Source organism: Odocoileus virginianus, unplaced genomic scaffold (assembly GCF_023699985.2).
Source record: "Odocoileus virginianus isolate 20LAN1187 ecotype Illinois unplaced genomic scaffold, Ovbor_1.2 Unplaced_Scaffold_8, whole genome shotgun sequence".
Taxonomy (NCBI): Eukaryota; Metazoa; Chordata; class Mammalia; order Artiodactyla; family Cervidae; genus Odocoileus; species Odocoileus virginianus.
This window is the reverse complement of record NW_027224270.1, coordinates 3,062,054-3,087,179: the sequence shown is the minus strand read 5'-3', so window position 1 is coordinate 3,087,179 and position 25,126 is coordinate 3,062,054. Positions and strand designations below refer to the sequence as shown.

General features: G+C 41.6%; 1 protein-coding gene across 2 annotated transcripts in view; it reads right to left on the bottom strand.

Moving 5' to 3' along the window:
* FBXL17 (F-box and leucine rich repeat protein 17) overlaps nt 1-25,126 on the bottom strand; it is a 325,423-nt gene that overhangs the window by 32,342 nt on the left and 267,955 nt on the right. The window contains exon 4 of one of the 2 annotated variants that reach the window (XM_070462687.1): nt 3,318-3,523. The exons of the other annotated variant lie outside the window; for it this stretch is intronic. Coding sequence (XP_070318788.1) covers nt 3,333-3,523 — 191 coding nt within the window. The 3' untranslated portion in view covers nt 3,318-3,332. Of the gene's footprint in view, nt 1-3,317; nt 3,524-25,126 lie in introns of those variants that run through there. 2 annotated transcript variants of the gene reach the window in all.

Sequence of the window (25,126 nt, the reverse complement as noted above, 5' to 3'; positions counted from 1 at the left end):
ATAAATGTGGATAGAACCCTGAACTACATTTTAGTCATTGATGGAGAGGCTAATAAACTATCTTTTGTGTAGAGAAAAACTAGTTTCTTACTATAATTGAAAGTTTAAAATATATTATTTGCTTAGACCCATTCGTCCCTTCATTATTTTTAGAACTTCCTAAAATTTATGCCATATGGAATCTGGAGGGGGATGTTTGAATTCTAAATGAAGAGTCTCAACCATTACAAGCTGCATGAAACATAAGTAAAACATTTTTGCCAATTTTTTTTTATTTGTATACTCTATTTTAGATCTGGGAATCTGACACTAAAAGTGGTCTCAGATTTAATGTTGATTTGTATTCAATGCCAACAATAAAAAAAAGAACCCTAGTTAATATGTCTTTGGTGTTTTTATTTTAGTGAACTGCTATTTCATAAGAGCGGTTTCCCAGATTGAGTAGGGGCTGGAGGGGGCGGGGGGTGGGATGGTTTATTCTTTATATGTGAAGAAAAATTTCCACCAATAGTCTGGAAAAAATATGCAACCGTCTTTTCTGCAAGAACTTAAGAAAGTAATGAGATTTTTTTTCCCCCCTCCTTAGCTTCTAAGAAATTTACAGTGAACCACATTGTTCTTGTGTAATCTAGTCTTGGGACATATAATTTTAGAACCTGAATGTACCTTTCTGCATGTAAAAATAAAAGTAACTTTGGTTCTTATAATAAATCAATAGCTAAACAGGAGAGATGTGTTTACTCTAGCCTTGTCTGCTGGTAGAACCAAATACCTTAATCCAAACTTGACTTCCCTAACATTTCATCGTTATTGCTAGTTCTCACTGTCTCCCATCTGTGTTCAATCAGCCTGACATCTATTGGCTCAAAGAACTTTACACATCTGCCAGCAGACAAAGGATGCCTGATGCCAGCTATCCACACTCACCCACAGGTACCGCTGGACTTCGCACTCTTGGCGTTTTGCAGAGAGTTTCTCTTATTATATAAAAGCTCATTTAATACTTTCTTTCTCAGGCAATAGATTTTTCTTTTTGGGTGGGTGTGGGGGGTGGGGAAGTCTGCTAAGAACCTAAGCTGGCTGCTTAAAGATCTTCTGGGTAGAGCAGACCTCACCTGTGTCCCGCTGGATGGTGTAGCTCGTGCAGTAAACACAAGATACAGATCCCAGGTATTTGTCTACATTTACTCTATAAAGACTAGGTGGTTTGGGACTACAATCATCAAATCCCTTGTTGCACAAGGTTTTATAAAAAGTAAGACCACCTAAACATAGTTTAGGGTCAAGCTTTTAAAATCTAAAATAAGATGTACCAGGGAGATTGGGAAGGTTCTTAGCAGTGGCCAAAGGCTCTGTGAAAACCCCACGTGATCCGCATCCAGGAGAGCACAGAGGTGAACAGGGTTATCCCAATTACTTCAGCCTCTTTTCTGACTCTGTAACTTTCCTTAAAGCTCCATCACTTCCTGCTTACTTTTTTTTTTATAAACATAGTTTCATGAGATAAAAATGACACCAAATAGATTTGAGAATATATGATTTCTGACAAGACTGTTCTTTCCTCCAAGAAATTCAACAATAAATAGGCATTATGTTTAATCATTTCAAATGAAGTCAAGTCTAAAATTTGCTATTTTTATTCCAGAGCACAGGCTATAGAAACGTCTTTCTTCTTTCTTATATAAGAAAATAAACTTCTTAACTGTGCTATCCTATTTCCCCTGGCTGCTGGGCATAAAATGTGCCATTTAACTCAAGAATATTTTACCTCTTCCCTTTATCCTGTTCATTTCTCACAAAATAATGTACATTTTTCACCTTCAGCGTAGACTGAATGAGAAAATGCTTTCAACATGTGGTCAAAGAAGTTTGTTTTCTGAATTAAAAATCCTCAGAATAAGAAACCGTTTTCTCCACATGCTAAAATTTTAGTCTTTGAGCATGATCAAAGGTTGTGTCACTAAGACATACCAACTCTGGGTCTAAGAATCCTATTTAGGATTTCCTATTTCACAGCCTGTCAGGGCATTTCTCTCCTTTCCTTAGGGCACTTCAAAGAAATGAGCAAAAGTTTCTTGAATATATAAACGTAAAATGTATTTAACCCTGTTAACTTGCAAACATCAGTAGACTGGGACCACCAGGACTGCCACGACTGGTACAACTATGATTCCCGGCTGCCGACAGAGACTGTCAGCTCCCTAGAAGGGAATGAATACAGCGTGGGCGGCGGGTTTCCCTACTTTCCTTTTCTAATTTCTAAGATTCCTGAGGATTTAAAATGATCTGGTGAGGATGCTGGTAAAACCACAGCTGAAAATCTACAGACTGAGCATTTTGTAAAACCTAAGGAGGAAATAATATCAAAAGCTTTAGAAAGCTGTGGGTTTTTTTTTTTTAAAGAAGGTGAAAGATGAAAGGAAAACCTGCACAAGTAGCATACCAAGAAACAGATGGTCTTTTTTAAAAAATGAACCAAGAGTGTGCCTTCCATAAGCATGCTTCTTAATTGTAGCATACTGAGCACTTTTATGCAGATTATTTCAATTGCTAAACGCAGAGCCAAAGAAACTGGGTTAACTCACTGACATTAAGTGACACAGTGTACTTGGAGCTCATCTACTATTTGGTCTGTAAACACCTGATATGCAAAATCACATGAAGAAACTAGTGCCAAGCCGGTTTAAGATTAACCAATGTTCAGGGAAGATTTAAAAGGCTTGGCTTTCATTTTGTGAAAAGATGCTCCCTTTCATATTTAATCAATGAACTCAGTTCCGTTTTAAGCACTCGATTTAGAATGTATGATTTTGTTTCGTTTCGGCTTATTCCAAAACGAGTTAAAGGAAGCTTAGGAACTACAAGGGGGAGGGGGAAGGGGAAAGAAACAACTCAAGAATTTACACGAGTTAGAACAGAAAATTTCACAAGTAAAATTCCGAAACACATAGATTATTGACTTAACCGTCACTGGGCAGAGTGAGGACTAACAGCTTCAGGGTTTATTTCTATTTAGCACAGGGTCGTCGAGATGTTAGCGACGGCCTTCCCTGTGGCTCAGACAGTAAAGCGTCTGCCCGCAATGCGGGAGACCCAGGTTCGATCCCTGGGTCAGGAAGATCCCCTGGAGAAGGCAATGGCAACCCACTCCAGTATCCCGGCCTGGAGAATCCCACGGGCGGAGGAGGCCGGCGGGCTGCACAGAGCCGGACACGCCTGAGCCCGGCTCGGTCCCTTTCACTCTCCGGCCACGTCCTCCTCCTCACTCTGCAGCTGCCGTCCGCTAGCTCCTCGGTGAGGGTGCCCTTCAGCCAGGGTCGAGGCGGACCTACCTACACTCCCGGTTCCTTGATGGGAGCTCCGCTCTGGAGCAGAGGCGGCCCTCGGGCCCGCGCGGCCGGGGCTCGGTGAGCGCGGCCTTCGGGCGGCACCGGGCAGAGGCCTGCGGGGCTGGAGCGGCCGCTGACGCTGCTGCGGGGACGCGCTGACTCCGCATTCAAGACGGCGGGGTTTCTCAAGGCATCTGCATCAGTACGCTGTCATTAGAATCTGGGTCTAACTTTACCAACTGACCCCCCCCCCCCCCTTTGGGCCAAAAGCTTTGTCTAACGTATATGACCTCTCACTTTACTATTGCTCGTACTGATCACAGCAGACAAGCAAATTCTTAAGACTAAAAGGTCTGGAACAAGAACATATCCACGTTTGCACTCACGTAACTATATTGCTCGTCGATGGATACATAAAATACATACATTGAAATGTCTATCTACATAGATCTCTGTTTAATCTATATTTATATTTGAAAGAGTTACATGGCTGACAGGCACCTCTGTAAACGATATAAACCAAACCCCAGTGCTCCACCGAGTTACGGGAGGCAGAGCGCTTTCACTAGGCGTTCAGCCCCTCAGAGATGAGGATGTGTCGTGTTCCTTTGTCGATTTCAGTGCTTAGCCTTGCTGAGAAACTACACCAACCGAGGGGCGCTCAGCCGTCCTCTCGATTTTGTCCTCCGATTCAGGGAAGCCATGCATGAGCTCTTGTTTCTGTGCTACTTTATCTTACACTTGACCCTGTGTCTGCTTACATTACTCATGGATTATATGGGGGGCGGGGCTGTAGTATAGAACCTAAGCGTTTGGTAACTTAATTTTCAAGCCGCATGTGTTTCTCATGTTCCACCATAGTAACACTTCGGTTACCTTGCAACAAATACTACCTGCATCGTGTTCTTTTTGGACACAGAAGCACAGATTTCCCCTGAATCAGAAAGAGAAAAAACCTGTAGGGCCCTAAGTAAATGGAAACTGGATTTCTTGCTTTGGCTACTATATACCACGCAAGCGGGACCTTAACGCTGGCGGGCCTGCCGCTTCCCTTGCTCTCGCATCCGCATCAGCGTCTGCTCCATCAGCAAGTCTTGCTGGCTCCGCCTTCCGCTGATCCACGAGCCAAGTGCCTCTCCGGCCGCCTCTGCTGCCGCTCGGGTCCAAGCCAACCTCCTCTCCACCTGAATCACGGATGATTCCAACAGCATCTAATCGGCTCCTCTCCATCTGCCTTTGGCTTCCTAGAAACCACTCTCACAAACGGCCAAAGGGATCTTGTAACAGCGAATCAGCTCGAGGCCCCCTCCTCCTTGCAAGGGCAATCTCTCAAGTCTCGCCTCACTCAAGAGTAACGTCCTAAAAATAAAGGCTTTAATGTTCTGGTTCCCGCCGCCTCCAGGTCGTCTCTCTCTCTGCCTCTGATTCTGCTAGCTCTCCTTCACTGACGCTGCCCTCACCACTGCTGGACCAACAGACAAGTCACCCTCCCCTCTCACGGCCTTGGTACACCTACAGTTCCCTCCGCCCAGATTCGCGACGCCCCTGGCTCCCAAATCTTCACGGCTCCCTCAGGGTTTCCAGAGTCCCTTTCTCAGTGAGATCCTCCCTCGATCTCCTTGTTTTTAACTTTTTATTTTATGTTGGCATATAGTCCATTAATAATGCTGCGTTACTTTCAGGCACACAGCAGCATGATTTACCCACACACACGCATCTATTCTCTGCCGTCTAGGTTATTTCCGAGTGCTGAGCAGAGTCCCCAGTGTTATACAGTAAGTATAACAGGAAGGATGATCCGTGAGTAATGTAAGCAGATAGCGGGCCAAGTGTAACATATACGTAGCACAAAAACAAGAGCTCATGCAGGGTTTCCCTGAATCAGAAGACAGAATCCAGAGGACGGCTGTACGCACACACACGCATCTATTCTTTGCCCTCTAGGTTATTTCCGAGTACTGAGCAGTTTCCCGTGTTACACAGTTTCCCGTGTATCCCGGGTCTCTGCTGGCCGATAAACTGCACCACTCCCCCGCCCTTCCCAAGCTCCCCGGCCTGGTCTTACTTATCAGCTGATTCTACTTCTTCCCTTACACTAGAATGGAAGCCCCCAGAAGCCAAGAATTTTGGCCTGTTTGTTTCACTGCTTTATCTCCAGTACCTATGACAAGCCTGGGGCACAATGCTCAATAAATACGTAAAGAATAAATGAACTGAATGATGGCTCAATAGTATAACCAAGCAAACTCGGACGATCTAGTTTTATGCTAGAGTTGCACAATATGTACTCAAAACTTAAGCCCAAAGAGCAAAATTATTTAGTTTTGTGACTCTTTTGCAGTCTTCAGATGCTTAAAAATGACAATTATTTTTTGATGAGTTGGCAGATTGAGAACCAAAGTGACTGGGCCTGCTGCACTTATATCTAAACTGTGGATGTGAATCTGAATACATGGCCCACAAAAGTCTTTGCAGCATGGACTTTGTCACTTAAGCAGCAAAACTCTGGTGGCCAGAAAGAGTTAACTGAATTTTTAGGTGACTATGAATTATTACAGAGGATTGGGACAACTTAGCTCAATATGAATCTGAGATATTTTGGATGGTCAACTTTAAGGGACCGTGAAGTGACATCTGGGATATGAATAAGTCCAACCCCAAATTCTGGAGTGAACTTTTGAGAAAATCGAATGACTTCTGTCTAGCACATTTTATAAATCTAGCAGAAACTGAATTTACATCAGTGCCAAAGGCAGAGTGAATCTTTCTCCAGGAAGTGCCTAATCCTGCAATAAACCTGTTGAAGAGACAGGTTTAATGTTCACCAAGGCTAAGTGTTTAAGAGGTCTCCATAGTATAATTTATCACTACTACAACTTTTTGCTTTGCTTTCAAAGCCATGAAAATTGCCCCCTAATCCCACTAGGAACTAAGTTGCTCATGTCAGGATCACAGTTTACAATTCGTTTCTATTTTCATAGCACTTCTTTGTTTATTGCTTGATGAAAAAAAAATATGCTATTATATGCACTTCAAAGTCACAGGACGTAATCACATGAAAATTCAAAGGGTAAAAATATTTTAAAATTAACACTGCCTGACGATAATCAAATGAGTAGAAACAAGGCACAACAATTTGAACAGAAGATTTCAGATTTAAACAGGTGGAGGTGGTCACTGAATTTTTACTTCCAACCTAGTCAGAAGTTAATTGTCCACCCACTCTGAGCACAGCCTTACAGTCCATGTGATTTACTCAGAAACCCTGAAGGCTGAACATCCCTGGGTTCTTCTCATCACACTAGTTATAAAAGAAAATGTGCGCTAAACTTACCATGTGCAACAGTGCTCAAAGTTAAGGTTGCTAAAGCGAACATTTTTATGTTTACATGGCAAATATATAAAAAGAATAAATAAATACACAGTTGGCAAAGACTTATTTCCATTTATTCTGCTTCAAAAAAGAAACCAATTTTTTAAATTGTGTAAGTCTATATGCACACACATACTAATTTGGTGCCAAGGCTCATTTTCAGGAAAAAAATTTATGACAGTACTAGTTAACTAACAATCAGAAGACAAGTGGTAAGGTCTAGGGAGCTTTCTATCATTAATGATAGACTGGAGCGTTTCTCAGATTTCATCTCAGAGCACCCTTTGGCAGAGTTTTAGTGTAAAGTGTTAAGAGGAGGTCTGGTGCTAGTTTTAGAAAATCCTATGCATTTACCCCCAACTTTTGATTATAGTTTCAGCTTTTTGCCAGCAAGTGCTTCCTTCCAAAATGGAATCTGATTTGTCTCCCATTTCCTTCATCCCCATGTTAGGTACCCTATAGGATGCAGGGGGCACTGGCTGGGCACATATATTCCCACATTCACATACACCCCCATATAGTCCACATATTTTCAAATGCAGCACAAGGTACCAGTGAGCCTTATGATGGATGTTTCAGAGCAGAAATCAGCCACTGAAGAGGAGAGCGGGGAGGCCGAGAGAGAGGAGAGCCGAGGGGAGGCCCGCAGGGGGCAGCGCCCGAGGAAGGGGCGTGGAACAGGAGCCAGCGCGCCTCGCTTCTCCTCCTTACTCCACAAGCCCACGCAGAACCTGAGGAGCTGCACGCCAGCCGGCTCTGACTGTGGATACTAAACAGCAGAGAGGGGCAGGCAGAGCTGCCGGGGCGAACGGCCCAAAACTAGTGTTTCTGCAGTGGCCGGGGGTCAAGGCGGCTGGGCCGGCCTCCTGTGAACCCGGAGGGGCCCAGGACCAACAAGGCATCATGTCCACGACCTCAGCCACGAGGCAGGGCAACGGAGAGGTGAGAGCAGAAGAAAACAAGCATGGGCCAGAGACGTGGCCGAGAACAACGGTCAGGACCCGGGATGGCGGAGAGGGACACGCCTCCGAGACCTGATGAAGAAGACCTCTTCTCATTGATGCCCAGACCACCCATACCTGAAACCGAAACAAAATACTCGATTCCTCTCCCCTCGCCTGCTGTCCCCGCGGCCCCTCCCTCCACCTCCTGCTTTCCAGGGAGACAAAGGCGCGTGACTCAAAGCTGACTCGGCCCGGACTTGCCGAGTTCTGGCTCAACTCAATTTCAGTATCGAAAGAGCACCTGTCAGTACAATGCTCACACTGCCTGTGACCGTGCAGGTGGGACAGTGCTGCTGAGAACTTAAAAGATTGTGGCAGATGCTTGGGGCATCACCAAGCAGGTTCTGAGCAAGGATGCCCACACCAGCTTCCTTACACAGGTGCCCAGTGAAGGCAGGAATGTCAGGGAGCAGCCTGTAAGATGCATTTTCCCTTTAGCATATGGGACATTGTATTTCCCAAATGGATTGAGGTCAGACAGAAACACTGCAAGGCACGCTGAATCTCCCCGTGTAGAAGGTTTGCAGTGTGTGCTCTGGGCTCCGGAGTCACTAATATGTATGAAAGTCCACAGGACTATTTCACCATGTAATACATTACCATGTCAGAAAAATCAATGTCCTAGGGCACACAAAGATGAATACAGAGCTTTTCAATTATCTTTTTTTTTTTTCTAAAAATATTTCCCTTTTCAAATGGATTCAAAAGGCAATATGATACTGTTTTCATTTTTCGTTAAGAAGATGTTGAGTCTATGCAAGGATCTCAACTGGTTCAATCCCACTGGGCAGAAGTGGGATGGGTCCCTGAAAACACAGTCGGTTAATAAAACCCTCCCTGAGAGCTCAATGAATGACGATGAGGCACCTTCGGCAGATTGACTTGTCTGCTTAACAGTCTAGCTGCACCCAACTCAAGATTGACACGGTCTTTTTTTTTTTTTAAACCAATGTCTTCTGTCAGTAAGTACATGGATCACAGCATTGTTTTAAAATAAAATTTCCTGTCACACTCACAACTTGGGAAATATAACAGAAGCAATCCTAAAAGCCTAGCTTCTTCGTATTCAGTCAAATAAGAAACTCGAGTCAGTTTAATACCACAGGCAGAAACTAACTTTCAATCTCAATTACCCAAAGGCTCAAGGTCATCTGCCACCTTCGAAAAACCAGCCCTGCACAAAGATGATGTGGTATCAAGAACAGCCTTGGAGACGTCCCAATTTCTTAAGGGGCAGAAAGGAACATTCTAGCGGGACACAGAGCATCCTTTGTTTCAGAACAGCTGTGTTCTATCTCATGCCCGAAGCACTCCCTACCAGTGTTAATAAGGTGCGCAGAGAAGGCTTGGCGGGCCTGTTACAGTGGCAAAGCCCTTTGTCCACACAGAATTTTACAAGAAAAGCCACAACAGTCTTGAAACCAAAAGCAAAGCACCTCCGTGGCAATGGGTATCAAGTTGTGTTGGGGGTGGGAGGAGCAGGAAGCAAGGAGGTAGGGTCTAAATGGTGCTGGGGCACAAAGATGTTTGATCAACACTTGTGAGAAGACTAAATGACCTATCATTTCAGGACAGGACAGACTGACTTGCGCTGAGATCCCACGGCGTGTTCACGTCAAATACACCCGGCTTGTGCTTGCCTCTCGGGGCCGATGGTGGCGTTTTCATCTTCATTCTGGCCTCGGTAAACAGGCCCCTGGACCCAGGGGAGGACGGGGTTGTTTGAGCCATGAGCAAGTGGAGATTTATTAAGCCTTTGATTCCTGGCTGCTATGTGTCCTCTTAACTCCCAGGTACTTACCAATTACATTCCCCCAGCTGCCTGGCGCATTGACCAAGACTGTCTGCTGCTGAGCATCCTCCAAACCCCGACAGCTAGTGCTCCTTTGTCAGAAAATCCACAGTCAACAGCTCAGTAGTCTACTGCTGAGACCACGCCTCCATTCTAGATCTTTATACTACTGCTACAGTGAAGGAAATGCCTCGTTTTAACTGGAAAGAGTTAAGGTTTTTTCCGACAACACCAAAGTACTTGATATGCTACGTTTATTTTCAAGGACACAGGATTCTTAATATCCATTCTTTCATTGATTCATTCAACAGAAATTTATTGAGCGCCTACTCTGTGGGAAGCACTGTCCTTGACATTGGGGTATAATGATGGATAAGACAGATAAAATTCTCCTCCTCCATGGCGGGAATGTTCCAGTGGGAGAAGTCAAGCAAACACACAAACAAATAAAGGAACAAGAATGTATAAAGAATGCAAGATAGTGATGAATGTGCTCAAAAAAGTAAACGGGGTGGGCTGATACAGATGAGGGCCTGGGACAGAGGGCTATTTTGGATGGGATAACCAGAGACCTTCCACCTGAGGAGGTGACATCTGAGTCAGTGAGACAAGACTTGAGGAAGTGTTACCCTGAGACTTCAGTTTGTATGTAGGCTACACCTGAAAATACCAAAAATATGAAGGAAGTACACAAAATATCTTTCTGTTTGTCTGCATTTATGTGGCTTAGTTTCCACTAAAAGCTAAGCTTCATGGCAGAGAGTCACATACATTTCTAATCAGGTACCAGAAGTCATCTTAGAGAAGTCTTTATCACACATAACTGGGTAGAACATTCCAGATGGCATCTGGGTATCTGCATAGTGCTTCATGTCAAATTAATAATTATTAATTAAGGGTTAGCGTATTCAGAATAAGCAGGATTGATTAAAAAAAAAAATAAGCAGTCATTTCAGGACTTAACCGGCTATAAAACTTCCAAGCAGACAAGATCAGGTCTTGAGGTTGCCCTGGCCTCCTTCTAGGATTCTCTTTTCATCATATTCACCACCAGTGTACCTGTGTCTGCGTGCTTTACAGCTTAGCAATTCTGGAGTTAAGCAAGTAACTGAAAGGATCTGCCCTGAAAAGAAGCTGAGGAACCCTCCTTTTAACCTAAAAGCAATTTCACCAGATGATCTGTTTTAAGTTGAGTAAACCATCCATCACAAAACTCTTGAAACCAATTTAAGAATTCAACAAAACTCCTTGTGCCAGTAACACCTTGCTCAGCTGCAGAGGAAAGCTACGAAGATAATACGAGAAAGAGAGCGATTCTGAAATCTTTGCATTTTCTGATTTGTGTTACAGTATAATACAATGAAAGAAATGCTTTTGACCCTGTCAAGTGGAACCTCAAGGACAAAGATTTTATCGTTTCTTTTCCTGGAAAATTGATGTAAAGATTCAATTTACTTTGGAGTGTCCAAGTGCCTCAGCAACTAAGGAGGAAAAAAAAAGATTGATTTTTCATATGGATGTTATGTAATTAAGTTCTAATTTGATAAAAGAACTGATCAAAAAGTGGTGGCCATTCTAAAACATACCTTCTTGCCAAACAATTACTTGTAATGCTTTCAGAAAGAAAACTCTCAAGTATATTTTCCTCTATGTATATAATTCAGGTGCTGTGTTTCCATACTAATGTTTATATCTATAACACACACTTATATACAAATGCTGGAGAGAGAGATATATATCCATAAGATATATAGATCCAAAGGATACATAAGATATCCATAAATATATCTTATCTTATGGTTATATCTTATGGACATATCTACATCTTATGGCTATGTCTATATCTTATGGACATAGCTACATCTTATGGCTTTATCTCCATCTTATGGACATATCTACATCTTACAGATATATCTCCATCTTATGGACATATATACATCTTACGGATATATCTCCATCTTATGGACATATCTGTATCTTATGGCTATATCTACATCTTATGGACATATCTACATCTTATGGACATACCTATATCTTATGGGTGTATCTCCATCTTATGGACATATCTGTATCTGATGGAGGTATATATCTCATCCCTCCTCTTGTGCGTCTGTGTCCTCTGAGCTTGTCACACACAGCTGCGTGTTGCAGCTGTGCAGTGTGGATCTCTGTAGCACCTGAGACCCCGCTGTGAGCACGCTCGGACGCCAGAGCAAGCCTGGGCAGCTCACGGTGCTGGTTGAAAATACCAAGGAATCAACTTCCCAGAAGCAGCCCTTGGCCAACAAGAGAAAGGCAAAGTTTGACAAATACCTTATTTTCTTTTCTCCTTGAGGAGACAACTCAGAGGCAGCTTCTCTGAGTCATCTTCCAGAAGCCCTCAGAGGGGACTGGGTCCCAGTGGCCCCCGCGGTCATGTGTTCATGAGTGTACCCTCTCAGAGCTTTCTCGTCCTGCCCTGTTTCCATCCGTGACCCTCATCCCTGCTCCCTGAGACAGCCTCTTAGATATTTTATTCAAATCCTTGCCTCAGAAGTCCACCCTCGGGAATTACAACCTAAAGTAATCTACATCTCAAATATGTAAAGAGACTATTAATGATAAAGGATAGGTCCAGCCCCCCCAATTTTTTTTCGCATTTCTTAGAACATCTAACTCAGCGCTTTGTACACAAAACATGGCATTAATGATGATGGGACAGCACGTCCTCTGCATCAGGCACTGCCCTACTTTCTACCCTACTGAGTCTCTCCAGGGCCCTTGAGGGAGGTTATTACTAAAGGTAGAGACTTTATTTCATCACTCATGACTCACAAGGAGTAAAACGTTCCTAATTTATTCTGAAGCAGAAACAAACACTACCACTACTATGCCCTCTACCTGCCTCCCTTCATATGACTACCTTTATAATGATGATGATGATAATAATAATAAAGGAGAAACATTTATTTTTTTATCTACCACAGACAGGCTGTTATTATGCCATCCTAACTTTACTGTGAAGCCTCAGGTCGTACAATAGTATCTAAAACATATCGGCACTCATCAAATACCTGTTGCATAAATCCAATTTTACACAAGATGTTAAGAGTGACTTAGAAAGGTAAGCAACTTGTCAACGGTTCTGCTGTAAATGACAGAGATGATTCCAGAGTTCAAGCTCTTAATCCCCCACTGTACTGGAAGATGAGGAATAGGGAGTCCACTTAATATTTGTTTGCTCTGGGATTGTGGATAGATTAAGAACTATGTGGGGTTGCTAATATATTTGCTGTCACATCAAAAAAAGAATCTGCATTATTTGCATCTTCATTTACTGTTCACAGAGCTTCCCTGGCGTATCAGATGGTAGAGAATCTGCCCGCAATGGGGGAGACTCAGGTTGGATCCCTGGGTGGGGAAGATCCCATGGAGAAGGGAATGGCAACCCATTCCAATATTCCTGCCTGGAGAATCCCATGGACAGAGGAGCCTGGCTGGCTACAGTCCATGGGGTGGTCAAGAGTCCGACACGACTGAGCGACGTTCACTTACTAAGTCATAATTCCTTTGGCTTCCTGCATCCTTTCCTGCTCTTCCTCCTTGCATCTTCTGAATAAGTAAATTCATGTGCCTCCCTTGGATATGGTGAGAATATTCCAGAGTATAATTTGGTGATTAAAGTGTCATGATCTCTGGTCAATGTCTTTCTGTCTAACAGCCACCTCTCAAGTCAGAGGAAGCAGAATAACTAGTCTCTCCTTTATTGTTATCATGAGTGAGGCAGGTAGACAAGATAGTCATGGCAATATTTTTTCCACTTCAAAATAAATTAGGAACATTTGGTACTTTTAAGGAAAAAATTTTTTCAGTTACTAATGAACATTTTTGGGTTAAAAATTAGGATACCTGACTTCTCCTCTCCAATAAGTTAATGGAGAACTGGAAACCTATTTATTTTTGTTGGACCACTGACTTGAATTTTGTTTGAAAACAAAGCACAATAAAGTAATGGATGAAACATGTGAAGAAAATAGAGCAACAACAAATAAGTGTACCTAAAAATGATAATTGTAAATTACACAGATGACTAAGCCATGTAAAAAATATGTTAAACTTTGTCATCTATAGAACTGGTCTTTAGTGGTTATTAAAAATGATGGTCTCTAAGTCCATTGACTTTTAATAAGAAACCAAATAGAAAAACAAATGCTAAGTCAATTTCTCTTCAAATATTTAAAATGTTAAAGGTTAATCTATGTTGGTGAATTAGCCATGACAGAGTGAAATGTTGTAAATAATAAACGGCCTCTAATAATAACTGTAACATTATATAATAGAAGCATTTAAATAATGGTTCAGAGTCACAGTGCATGCTGTCAGCAATTAGCCACATGAGGAAAAAATGCAACGAGAACTCTTCCTGCACAGTTATGTTACCCAAGATCTCAGAGAAGAGCAAGCAAATACGTAAGGCTCTTTACAAAGCGTTAAAGTCTTTGATTCTTGAGCATCCCATCTGCCCAACAGCTAAGAACAATCACTTCCTTTTATACAAAAGATTATGAGCCAAATGTGAAAACTGAAACATACAGAAAAGAATTTCTTCAGTTAATAAGCTCTCATAAGACTTTAACTAAAAACACATAATGAGTCTCTAGTAAATAAAACTGGATATAAAAGAGCATATTATCTATCACAAGGTTATGTTTTTCTCTAACAGTAATTTTCTTCTGAAGAAAAGATTCTGTAATTTCAAAGAAGTATGCTTCAAGGGGAGGAAGAAACTATCAGACTTTTAAAAAATTATGGTAATAAACTGACACTCAACATAACGAACTCTTTTCCTTGAAACATGCTGATTGGTATTCCACATGTATTCTAAGAAGTTAAGGCCCAGGAATAAAAGAGATTGTACTTGACCTTTTTTCATATCATGTTAGCAATTACTCTTTTCAATTCACCTATTCTTATAACTGACCTCATTTGGCATGGAGATATTAAATATCTAAATATTTTAAGGATGGTAATAGATAATATTACAAAATGATTAATTTCTTACCATCCACCTACAGAGTCTTTAAAATTATTAAGGCTACCCTGGGAAAAGAAGCTCTTGGAGAGTTCCTCTCAACCATAAAAAAAAGGAAATTCTAAACAATAATTAATATGATAAAGTATGATTGCTCTTTGAGCGCTGGTGAAGGAAACATGAGTATATGTTAAAATTTGGTGAAGAGGAACAGAATGTAGAAACACATAAAGAGAAAACAGGGCTCCTATGGGGCCCGCTCAAGCTCCAAGGAAAGCTTCTCACCAAGATTAAAGAGGCAGTGGGAAAAAAAGACGTTGACTAGCTTTGCAGGAAAATACATATACAGCAGCAATCCATCACAACCTTGGTTGTGAAACATTTATTCTTTTAAACCTTTATTTACTTAAGTGAGTTTAGCTCTAGGATTCTTTCCAAGAGACAAAAAGCTACTTTGATTTTTTTTTAAAGTTAGTAAAGATGACCTCCCCCCAAAATACCTGCCAGATATTCCTTTTGAAGAGGTTATACTGCATTCAGAAACATCACATTTTCATTTTACATAGAGAAATTCCACAATTACTACTGCTTCTAAATGACCTTATATACTCAGATTTAAGGAAGACGTATATCTTGCATACTTAGTTCACTGATCAATAGCTTCAAATTTTTATTTTTGGGGAAGAGACAAGAGTCTGAAGTGAAAGAGGTAGTGGTTTTAACAGGATTAATTCCTAACATATTATTACGGGAAGAGCAAGATGCATGTATTCCTAATCTTCTCAGTACGGTTCTTTCATCTGTTATGTAGCTGTAGGCCCGCCTATGATTACACAGTCATCACTATAAGTGTATGCAGCTGGTTTGTAGAAAACGTGCTCTTAAAACAGAAGTTAGGTATTTCCTAATTACTTCTCTGGAAGAAGAATTTCTTGCTAAAGCAGATTTCTTCCCCCCCCCAAACATACATTGACACTAGAAAGGAGAAAATGATCTCTCTCCTCGCACAGGACTGACTCACCTAAGGCATGCCATCTCTGCACTGCCATCTCACCATTTACCTTTCTTTCCATAGTTCAGTAGAGGGGAAATAACGCAAGGCAATGAAAGGTGAAATCTCTCTCTGCCTCAAAGGAACCTGCCATAGCGGTGGTGAAAAGAAACTCCCTGTCAATATTGAAAACTGTTTAGACTAAACAGACACAATAGGGAAAAAGTCTTCAGAGAAAAATTCATTTTTAAATGGCTTGCCCTTTTATTTCCTTTGGGGAGGGGTGGAGGATATGGAGCCAAGTGCTTTTGAAAGCCTAAATCTAATTATTCTGTGGTTTCCAATTTTTCCTGATGCTTCGTTTCCTTCTCTAGTCTCATTACTTAAAATGAGCCACATTTGTTTGGCATTATTAAATCTGATAAATTAACCTAAATGCTATAAAATTACTTTTACTACTACTTAGTGGGAAAACATATGAAATTATTATAAAAATAATATATAGCTATGATAGGGTATATAAGTGTATATGTGTCTGCTAGGAAAAATAAAAATATTTAAAATTTTTTTTTTCTGATTTCTAAATGCTTCAGCAGATTTTCTTGGATTTTACACTCAATTCAAAATGTTGATTTAATTGAAAAACATAAATAGACTCACAAACATAGAAGACAAACACAGTGACCAAAGGGGAAGAGAAAGCAGGGGTGGGGGGTTCACTTTGGAGTTTGGGAGCAACAGATACCCACTGTTATGGTGGTGCTAGTGGTAAAGAGAGAGGATGAGATGGCTGGATGGCATCGCCGACTCGATGGGCATGAGTTTGAGCAAGCTACGGGAGTTGGTGATGGACAGGAAGGCCTGGCGTGCTACGGTTCACTGGGTCACAAAGAGTCAGACACAACTGAGCGACTGAACTGAACTGACCTGAACTGAGTGGTAAAGAACTCGCCTGCCAGTGCAGGAGACTTAAGAGATGTGGGTTCGACCCCTGGGTCAGGAAGATCCCCTGGAGGAGGAAATGGTAACCCACTCCAGTATTCTTGCCTGGAGAATCCCATGGACAGAGGAGCCTGGTGGGCTACAATCCATGGAGTCGCAAAGAGTCAGACATGACTGAGGTGACTTAGCACACACACTTATAAAAGATAACCAACGATTACCTACTGTTGTATCTTGAAATACATCTATAAAGGAAAAGACTCTGAAAAAGAATATATGTTGGGCTTCCCAGGTGCACTAGTGAAAAGAACACTCTTGGCAATGTAGGAGATGTAAGAGACGCTGGTTTGGTCCCTGGGTTGAGAAGATCCCCTGGAGGAAATGGCAACTCACTCCAGTGTTCTTGCCTGGAGAATCCCATGGACAAAGGAGCCTGGCCAGCTACAGTCCGTGGGGTCACAAAGAGTCGGACAGGACTGAAGCGACTGAGCATGCATCCACACAGATGTATATGACTGACTCATTTTGCGGTACACCTGTAATGAACACATTTTAAATCAACTACCCTTTAATAATAAAGATACTTATAAAATAAAAAATTAGAATGATATGAACATGGCATAAAAGTCAAAAACAGCTGTTGTAATCAGATACCTGTGAAACACAGTGGTTCTAAGAAACATCTGCCAATGTAATTACAGGGCCCCCGTAAAGCTTACAGACCTTTGTGGGAGGAATCACAGAAAGGTGGTAGGAAAGTGACTTGTTGCATTTCCTCCCCCATCTGTGTACAAAGGCAAAGTGTTTCCGTGGAGACCACCCCAAGAGGACAAAGTCCAGGGAGAAGGAAGGATGGGAGTTGGCAGCTGTGAAATTTTTACTCCCTATTTCCCTACATTTCCATATCTATAAAGTCTGAATTTATACATATTCTTCCTGAAAATAATACTCTAGTAATTTCACATAAATTCCAGAAGAAAATCCAATCCATCAGCAAAGTCTGTTTATCCCACCACCAAAATACACCTTGACTTTGTTCACGTCTGTCCATCTCCATGGCCACCACGGTCTGTGGCTGGGCCACGGCAGTGGTCGCCTCTCCACCACACTGCCCCCAGCCGCACTCCATTCTGTGCACAGCAGCCAAAGGGAATGAACACAGACACAGTTCTGATCACATTCCTCTGCCTAATACTCTTCAGTGGCTTTCCACTGCATCTGGAATATTCATAAACCCAAGTGCACTGCCTACACAGGACGCTGCAGCTATCTGCCGGACCTCCTCCTGTGCAATCCCCCGGCACTCAGGGTGCACCGGTCTGCCAGCAGTGACTCCAGCTCGCCAGCCTTGCCCTCTGCAGGGTCTTTCTGTCTCTCTGCATGGTTTCTTTGCCCAATGCGTCTGTGTCTAGCTCCCTCTAGTCCTTCAGGCTGGGGCTGAGCTATTTCCTTCTAGGGACAGCCTTCTCTGCTAATGCTGCGTCAAGTTGGACCCCTACTCTGCTCTGTACTTTTCTGTCATACAGTCCGGCAAATTTCTTTAAGAATTATTTTACCACTTGGTTTGTTCATGTTTTCAAGGACTATTCTCCAACTGGTACACAAACGGCAAGTAGTAGGAGTGATCACGTATGTTTATTCTAGGCTGCAGTCCCAGGGCCTTGGACAGTACCTGGCACGACCACTTAATAAGCATTTGTTAAATGCACAAACACAGCAGAAGGGAGTGAGGCGAGTAGGAAGTATAGCCACATCCTCAGTTGTTTTACATCTCACTGCACAGCGTTACCTGTCTATAAATAATTATGTCCTGCTGCACAGATCCTTCATGCTCATCTATGAAAGGTGACTGACTTAAAAAATGAGTACCTCATTAGTAAATAATAGAAAGTTATACCCTTTTTTGGGGGGGAGTTTTATTTACATTAGTTTGTCAATGTGTCCTACGTTGACATTTTCAAACGTTTTCAAGACTGTCCCAGCATCTTGGAATTTACCTCTATGTATCACTGTGTAGTGCTGGTAAGTACAGACATTTTTCGTTGGGGCTCTACATACTGCCTTTGTGAATAACCACTTCTGTCTGCGTTGAGCAGCTGGTTGAACTGGGCGGAACAGTGGAACCCAAGTGCACTGTGGATAAACACTTCTGAGACGTCACCGCCTGCCCAGCTAAACAGAAGTCAGTGGTGCTGACTTCAAGCAGAGCCATTTAATACTGCTTTCGCCATGAACTGTCTACGAAGCCAAGACCTCTTTAGCACTTTTGAGCTTTTTTTTTTAAATTGATTAATTTAAACAGGTATCTTTCTACTTTACTGCAAGGCAGATTTATTTCTACTCCTTGCAAACATGACTTCATTCTGACATTTGCTACTTCAAAACAGACAGAATCTCTAGAACACTATGTTTAATTAATTTATGTGAAGGTTTAAGAGCACCACAGACATGGAATTTTAGATAAATATTTGTCCATGTGCTCACTTCATAACAGGTCACATGTTCATATTTTACACTCATTAGAAACATAAACATAAAGTATTTATCAAGGCCAATCCTATTGTTATTATTACCCAGTGTTACAACTCATTTCTTTGCAGGTCCAACTTCTTGTTACTCAGGTGCCTTTCAAATTAGTGAGCCTCAGAATCACTGGGTAAGTCATTCAAAAATGCAGCTTCCTGTATACTGTCTGCAGATTATGGTTCACTGGGTCTGAGGCAGGACGCAGGAATCTGTATTTTTAACAAGTGCTGCAGGCGGTCTGGACACGGATGGAAAGGGGCACACGTGCTCCAAGTCTTTTCTCCTGAGCAGGGCTTTCACCTTGCACTTTTTAAGGTCCCGTCAGCACTTTGCACATCATCTCGCATACTGTAGGCATTAATAAATGTTCACTGAATGAATTGTTCATGAGATTAGAAAGTTTATTTTATGACTTTATGAAACATCTAATGAAATATTCCCACTGGTTTTTCTTTTGAATAGTAATAGTAGCTACTACTAAGTTTTTTTTTCCTAAAAGGACCACATTTAAGGAATATGTTTATGTTTAAAACTGTCTGAATACAATGAAATTGAATATTTTAATGCCCTCCATGTGGCTAACAGCAGGTGGGATTACTGTGAAGAATACAAAAGAAAAGAACTCTCCACTACTTTAATTCCATTAAATGGTTTGAAATTAAGTGCTAACTGTTGTCTACTGAACTCTCAATCCTAAATATATTTAATTAAACAAATTTGATTTGTTTTAAAAGCATTAATTGGAGAAGGAAATGGCAACACACTCCAGTATTTTTGCCTGGAGAATCCCATGGACAGAGGAGCCTGGCAGGCTATACAGCCATGGGGTCGCAAAGAGTCAGACACGACTAAGCGACTAAACCACCACCAAAAGCATTATTACATCTTAACTCACTGAAGACATAAGACAGTCTCTTTTCTCTAATATATGGCAAAAGATGTTTAAAGATCAAAGACAATCTTAAAATATCTGAGTAGAATGTGATTTATTTAAAAATTAGAGATATATGTTAAAAATAAGTTTAAAGAGAAACTGGAAAGACTAGGTGGAAACTCAGAAACTATCTCTAAAACAGCACTTAAAATCTGTTACTTTTAAACCTGAAAACTGTCACCACCAAAAGCAAGTAGCCTGCAAAGGATTACACAGAAAGTCTAGTTCAGTGTTGACTGTGGGTATAAACTAGGGATTCTAGGAGTTGAGTCTAAAGTCATGGCTATTATGAAAACAGATAAAAGTTCGAAGAGGAAAAACTGCATGGAATCAAAAGACAGGAGGAGGAACGGTGAAGAAAGGACAGGGCCGAGAGTCAGAAGACCCGAGTCTGAGGATCAGCAGCATGAGCTTGGCCAAGCCACTTTAAAGAAGACTGGGCTTTCTTACTTGAGGGGTGGAATGAACCATCGGCTCACTCTGGGACACAGCGCGATCTGCGTCACGAGCGCCTTGTAAACGGCTGACTGCCATTACTGGATCACCATCACAGAGGCGCAGAATGAAGAACAAAGGAAGAATGAAGCGGGACTGGAAGACGCCTGCATTTGCCATTTTATCCAATTTCACCAGTCTGTGCGCAATCTGCCCCCTCACCCATCACTCCGCACACACAGCCTGGGAAGATGCATCACGTGGCTGACTGACCGACAACGAACAGTCACATCAATTACACCTAAGATAATGTGACTTAACTTCTCGACGATTTGTCACATCAGGGTTCGTTAGAACTCAAAAAAACAGAAATTCTAAAGCCCTTCTGGTTTTCTTAATTATTTCAAAATATAAGGAAACTGTGGTGAGTATACAGACTTTAAACAATATCCCATCTCCCAGATAGGGTTCCAGTACAGTCTGTGACATGTATCCAATACTATTTTCTTACATTTTACCATGTTGATTTGATTCTGCTTGGGGTTTTCATCTTGACTTGCTATTCTCCCTTTCACAAAGTGTAAGGCAGGGTTAAAAGTTAAAAATTGATGATTTATTTCAGGATACATTTCTCCCTAACTGTCTGACTTTGACCATTCCATTTATTTTCATTTGAGAAACTCTGGAAAAAAAAGAAAAGATGGGAATCAGAGAAGAGTAAAGGATGTGAACTCTCATCCCACATAATCAGCTTCACACCAGGATCATACAAGGGAAGACGTCTGGATCCGCAGGTGAGAGGAGGGCTGTGGCTGCTCTCAGGCTCAAGGGGCCACGGCTGTGCCTCCACGCAACGAGGATTCTGGGGCCTGAGCACCACCGAGGCCCGAAAAACTGCGGATTCCTCTGTGGCTTCTAACATTCTTCTCTCTCTAACTAACTCAGATTTGCTCCACCTCTTTTATTTTCCATGACAAATCCAGGCTTTGGGAAAAGAATTACGTTTATTGTAGGATAATAATAATACCAAAGTGAATTTTGAGGGGGAAAAAAGCTATTTCAAATGACATATTTGATAATGTACATTGCACTGCAGATTTCAATAAGAACAAGTCTAATCATTTTTTCAGTTACCCAATATATTAAATGAGCGTTTTGTATAAACTAAATGAATCTTTTTTGTAATTTCAAAATAGCCAATATGGCAGAATAAACAGACACAATATTCTGATACTCAAAAAATACTTTAGAATGTCTATGCCTATACTGAAGTTATTGAGAAGTTCAGTTTAGCCGTAAACCTTTTTAAGCAGGGTTAACTTTGCCAGAGGTGTGTTTTTCTTTCTGAAACTAGGTACATACTCATATTGTTAAAGGTTGCTGTATTGTTTTCTTTCCTATTTTGTTTTCTTTCTTTGATTTTCTTCTCTTCTTTCACTGCACACTCTTCGTCTACAGACTGGCTCCAGTTACTGTATCTGAAACGGAGCCTCCAGCATCCATCCTGGGGGAAACGGAAGAGGGGAATCCCAGCCAGGGCTAGTGAGTGCATTTCAGACAGGCCCTTGACTTTAGGAGTCTTAAGAGCTGGAATCTCCATGTATTATATTTCCTATAAAAGCATGAAAATGCGTTTTGAACTACTTATATACATCTTATCACATACTTCAATGTTCTTTGTCAGTGCATAAAGTAGTGTTAAAAAGCCAGGTACGAACTCTTGGCTTAAAACATAGCACTGGTGTGATTGGAAATACAATGTGTTCTGAAGGTGTGGATGTCAAGTCAGGTGATCTGTGAGACTTATTCCAAGGAGGTTATCACTGTCATCTGTCTACAGAAAAGAATGGTCAGTAGATCAACAAGATGTCTTTTGTTCCACTGTACTTAGTTGATACAAGGTGCTATTTAAATAGAAAGTGGTATTTTATATGTTACTTACATGTCTATTTCCTTTGGGAAGATGCAAGGATGCCTAGATTAGACTCTGTTTGCTATGTATGAATAGCAGCCTTCAAAAATCAAGGACTCTTAAGAACTGATTTGAAAGTAATTGCCATCATTTTACATTGGCAGGAGACCTTAGCAAATGTATATAAATATTATTGATTTGCCTTAGCTTTTCCGTAAAAACCAAACTAAAACAAACAAAATAATGTTCTTGATTCTCAAAAGAAGCATATGAACACACACACACGTCTCTCTCTCTCCCTCTCTGTGTACACATACATATACGCACACCCCTCATCTCAAAATACTGTGCAACACCTTTCTTAACAAGTGTTGTCAGTGGTAACAGAATGCTTTCCAAGGGTTGTTAGGGCTCTTTAAGAAAGAAGGTGAATGTGTTCGCATGGTTTGCCTTAAAAACGTTTTATACCATAGGAGTACTTTAGAAGGAATGATACAATAAAAAGAATGTCTTTTTTTATTGTATAATTCTATCAAATAGAATTACATATACCACTTTTTCTTCGACACTTTTGAAAGATGTAAACGTGTAAGCTGGCATAAAGGGCCATTTTCCATTTACGAAGCCAAAGAAGAATGCTAAGTAACATATCTGAGCTGAAATGCCAGCAGCAGTTTGTCCAATAGGTTTTCGAGATCTCATTCTGCAAATCAGACTGAACAGGGGAAGAAGCAAGGGAGGGGAGCTGAGACTGCATCACTGCGGCAACCGTGGGGAGCAGGGGGCGGGGGAGGGCACAGGGCACCACCACCACCTGCTAATCAATCAGAAGGCCTGTCTGCCAGCTCAGGAAATCCTGCGGGCTCCAGGGCTGCAGACACCACTACGGCTAACAGTCAAGTAACAGAAAAACTTCATCGGGAATTCTCTTCTGAGCTTAAAAGTTGGAATATTAACACTCATGTGTTAATAATACTATAGTTCATACCAGCCACTTCGCTGTATGCCATCTGCTCAAAAAAAGTCTTATTTCTTTATCACTACTGTACATGTGATTGCTGTTTAAAAAGCTGCATTGATATTTTTCCTTTTAGTTTGTGTTAACTGCACTATTGGATGAACCTGAGAATGAATTTGATTTTTCAAATGCAATATTTTATAATCTCTCATTAAGACATTCGGTAGCTTTGGTGTTTATGTAACTATTTTACATTCTTAAATTTGCTCATGTTCTTAATACTAAAAACATCAATGTATAAATCCTTTCTTTGTTTTATGTAACAAGATTATTCAACCTATTATTGAATGGGGTCAGAGAAGCTTGTAAGTCATTTAATTTACTATTTATTTCCTCTGAAATCATTCCTGGAGGCTGGGAGTCCTCTGAGGATTGCTGCTTCCCTTCTGCCTCTGGCTAACTACCCCTCCTCCCCCGTGCCACCCTCTACCTTGGAAGATCTGACAAGTGTTCCTTTGTCCTGCTCTCCTGAATTCGGAACTATTGATGACTTCACATGAGAAGGCTGACTGATGTGTTACACAAAGGCCCCGATGTAGGTGAAGTCTCCAGATGTGCTAAGAAGCCCATTATTTTCACAGCAACGTCATCTGCCTGTGGAATTTTCTGCAAACATTTCCAAGGGACAAGACATGAGAGCCTCCATTCCTGTTTTGTGTTGACTTCTGACCTAACACCGGACCAGTAAATCCCATGCGTAAACGGGAGGCTGGGTGGCAAGGCCACTTTCCTAAATATTTTACAGGTTATAAATTACAAGAGAAATAAGATGATCACCTTTCCCCACCATGAACTTGTATTCAACACTTACTTCTGTATTGTATTAAGCAGGCTAGCAGGAATTTAGCAGTGCACAGAAACTCAAAGAGGAACAAAAATTAGACTAAACAATTCATCATTGCAGATAACCACAGAAAAGAAAAACAGCTGAGAAAAAATACAACAGCCAATGTGAGCATATGAAAATGTTTAAGTTTTTAAAAAAAGAAGATAAAACTTGGGTAACAAATAAGTCCTATTATTTTAAGCAAAAATGCCATGTTCTCATAAACACAAAACAGCGTGAATTAACTTAGAGATTAAAAAAATTACATGATGTATATGAAACATCCCATATCATCGGAACATAAATAGGCTGAGATACTCAGTCACCAGTTGGTGAAGCAGAGATGTAGATCAGCCCCATCTTACTCAATCTATTGTGTGCAGTGATTCTCTGAGAGCAGAATAAAGCGCTCAGAAGCCAGTGTTAGGCTGATTTTCATCTTCTGGGAAACTCCACTTAACAGCTCTGAATGTCATTAACAGCCCGTGAGACAGTCACTCAAGGGCTGCTGCCTTGGACTGACGTGGGAGCTTTCAAAATGCACACACAGAAAAGCAGCTCATGGTTACAGATCTTTTTTGCAGAATAAATCCGGTGGCTGAGGTCCTGAAAAGCTCACTCTGACCTCCCACAGCACTTCTTGTCTGTCTTCCCTAATTGTGAGATGGATTTTTGTCGGCAGGCAATAATACTGGAAGCCCCTTGAAGGGGGGAAATGTCCCTGTATTTCTTTCTCTCCTGTGGCACCTTGCGTATTTCTAAGCCAACGGCAGGCACACAATAAATAGATGTTGAACTGAATTAGAGCAGGCGATCACATACTTGTCCCCATCAGCAGAACCCCACACACTGCTCCCTGTGATGCTGAGACTGCAGGGGTCACTGGCGGCACTCTGCCTAATGGTGTGCCGATTGACAGGGCAGAAAATCAAATCAAGAAGGCCGGCACGACCTTTGAGTTGGGCAGCCAGGGAGCGCACTCATTGCAGCAACAAGGTCAAGATCAAAGTGACGAATGTCCAACCTTTCGGGA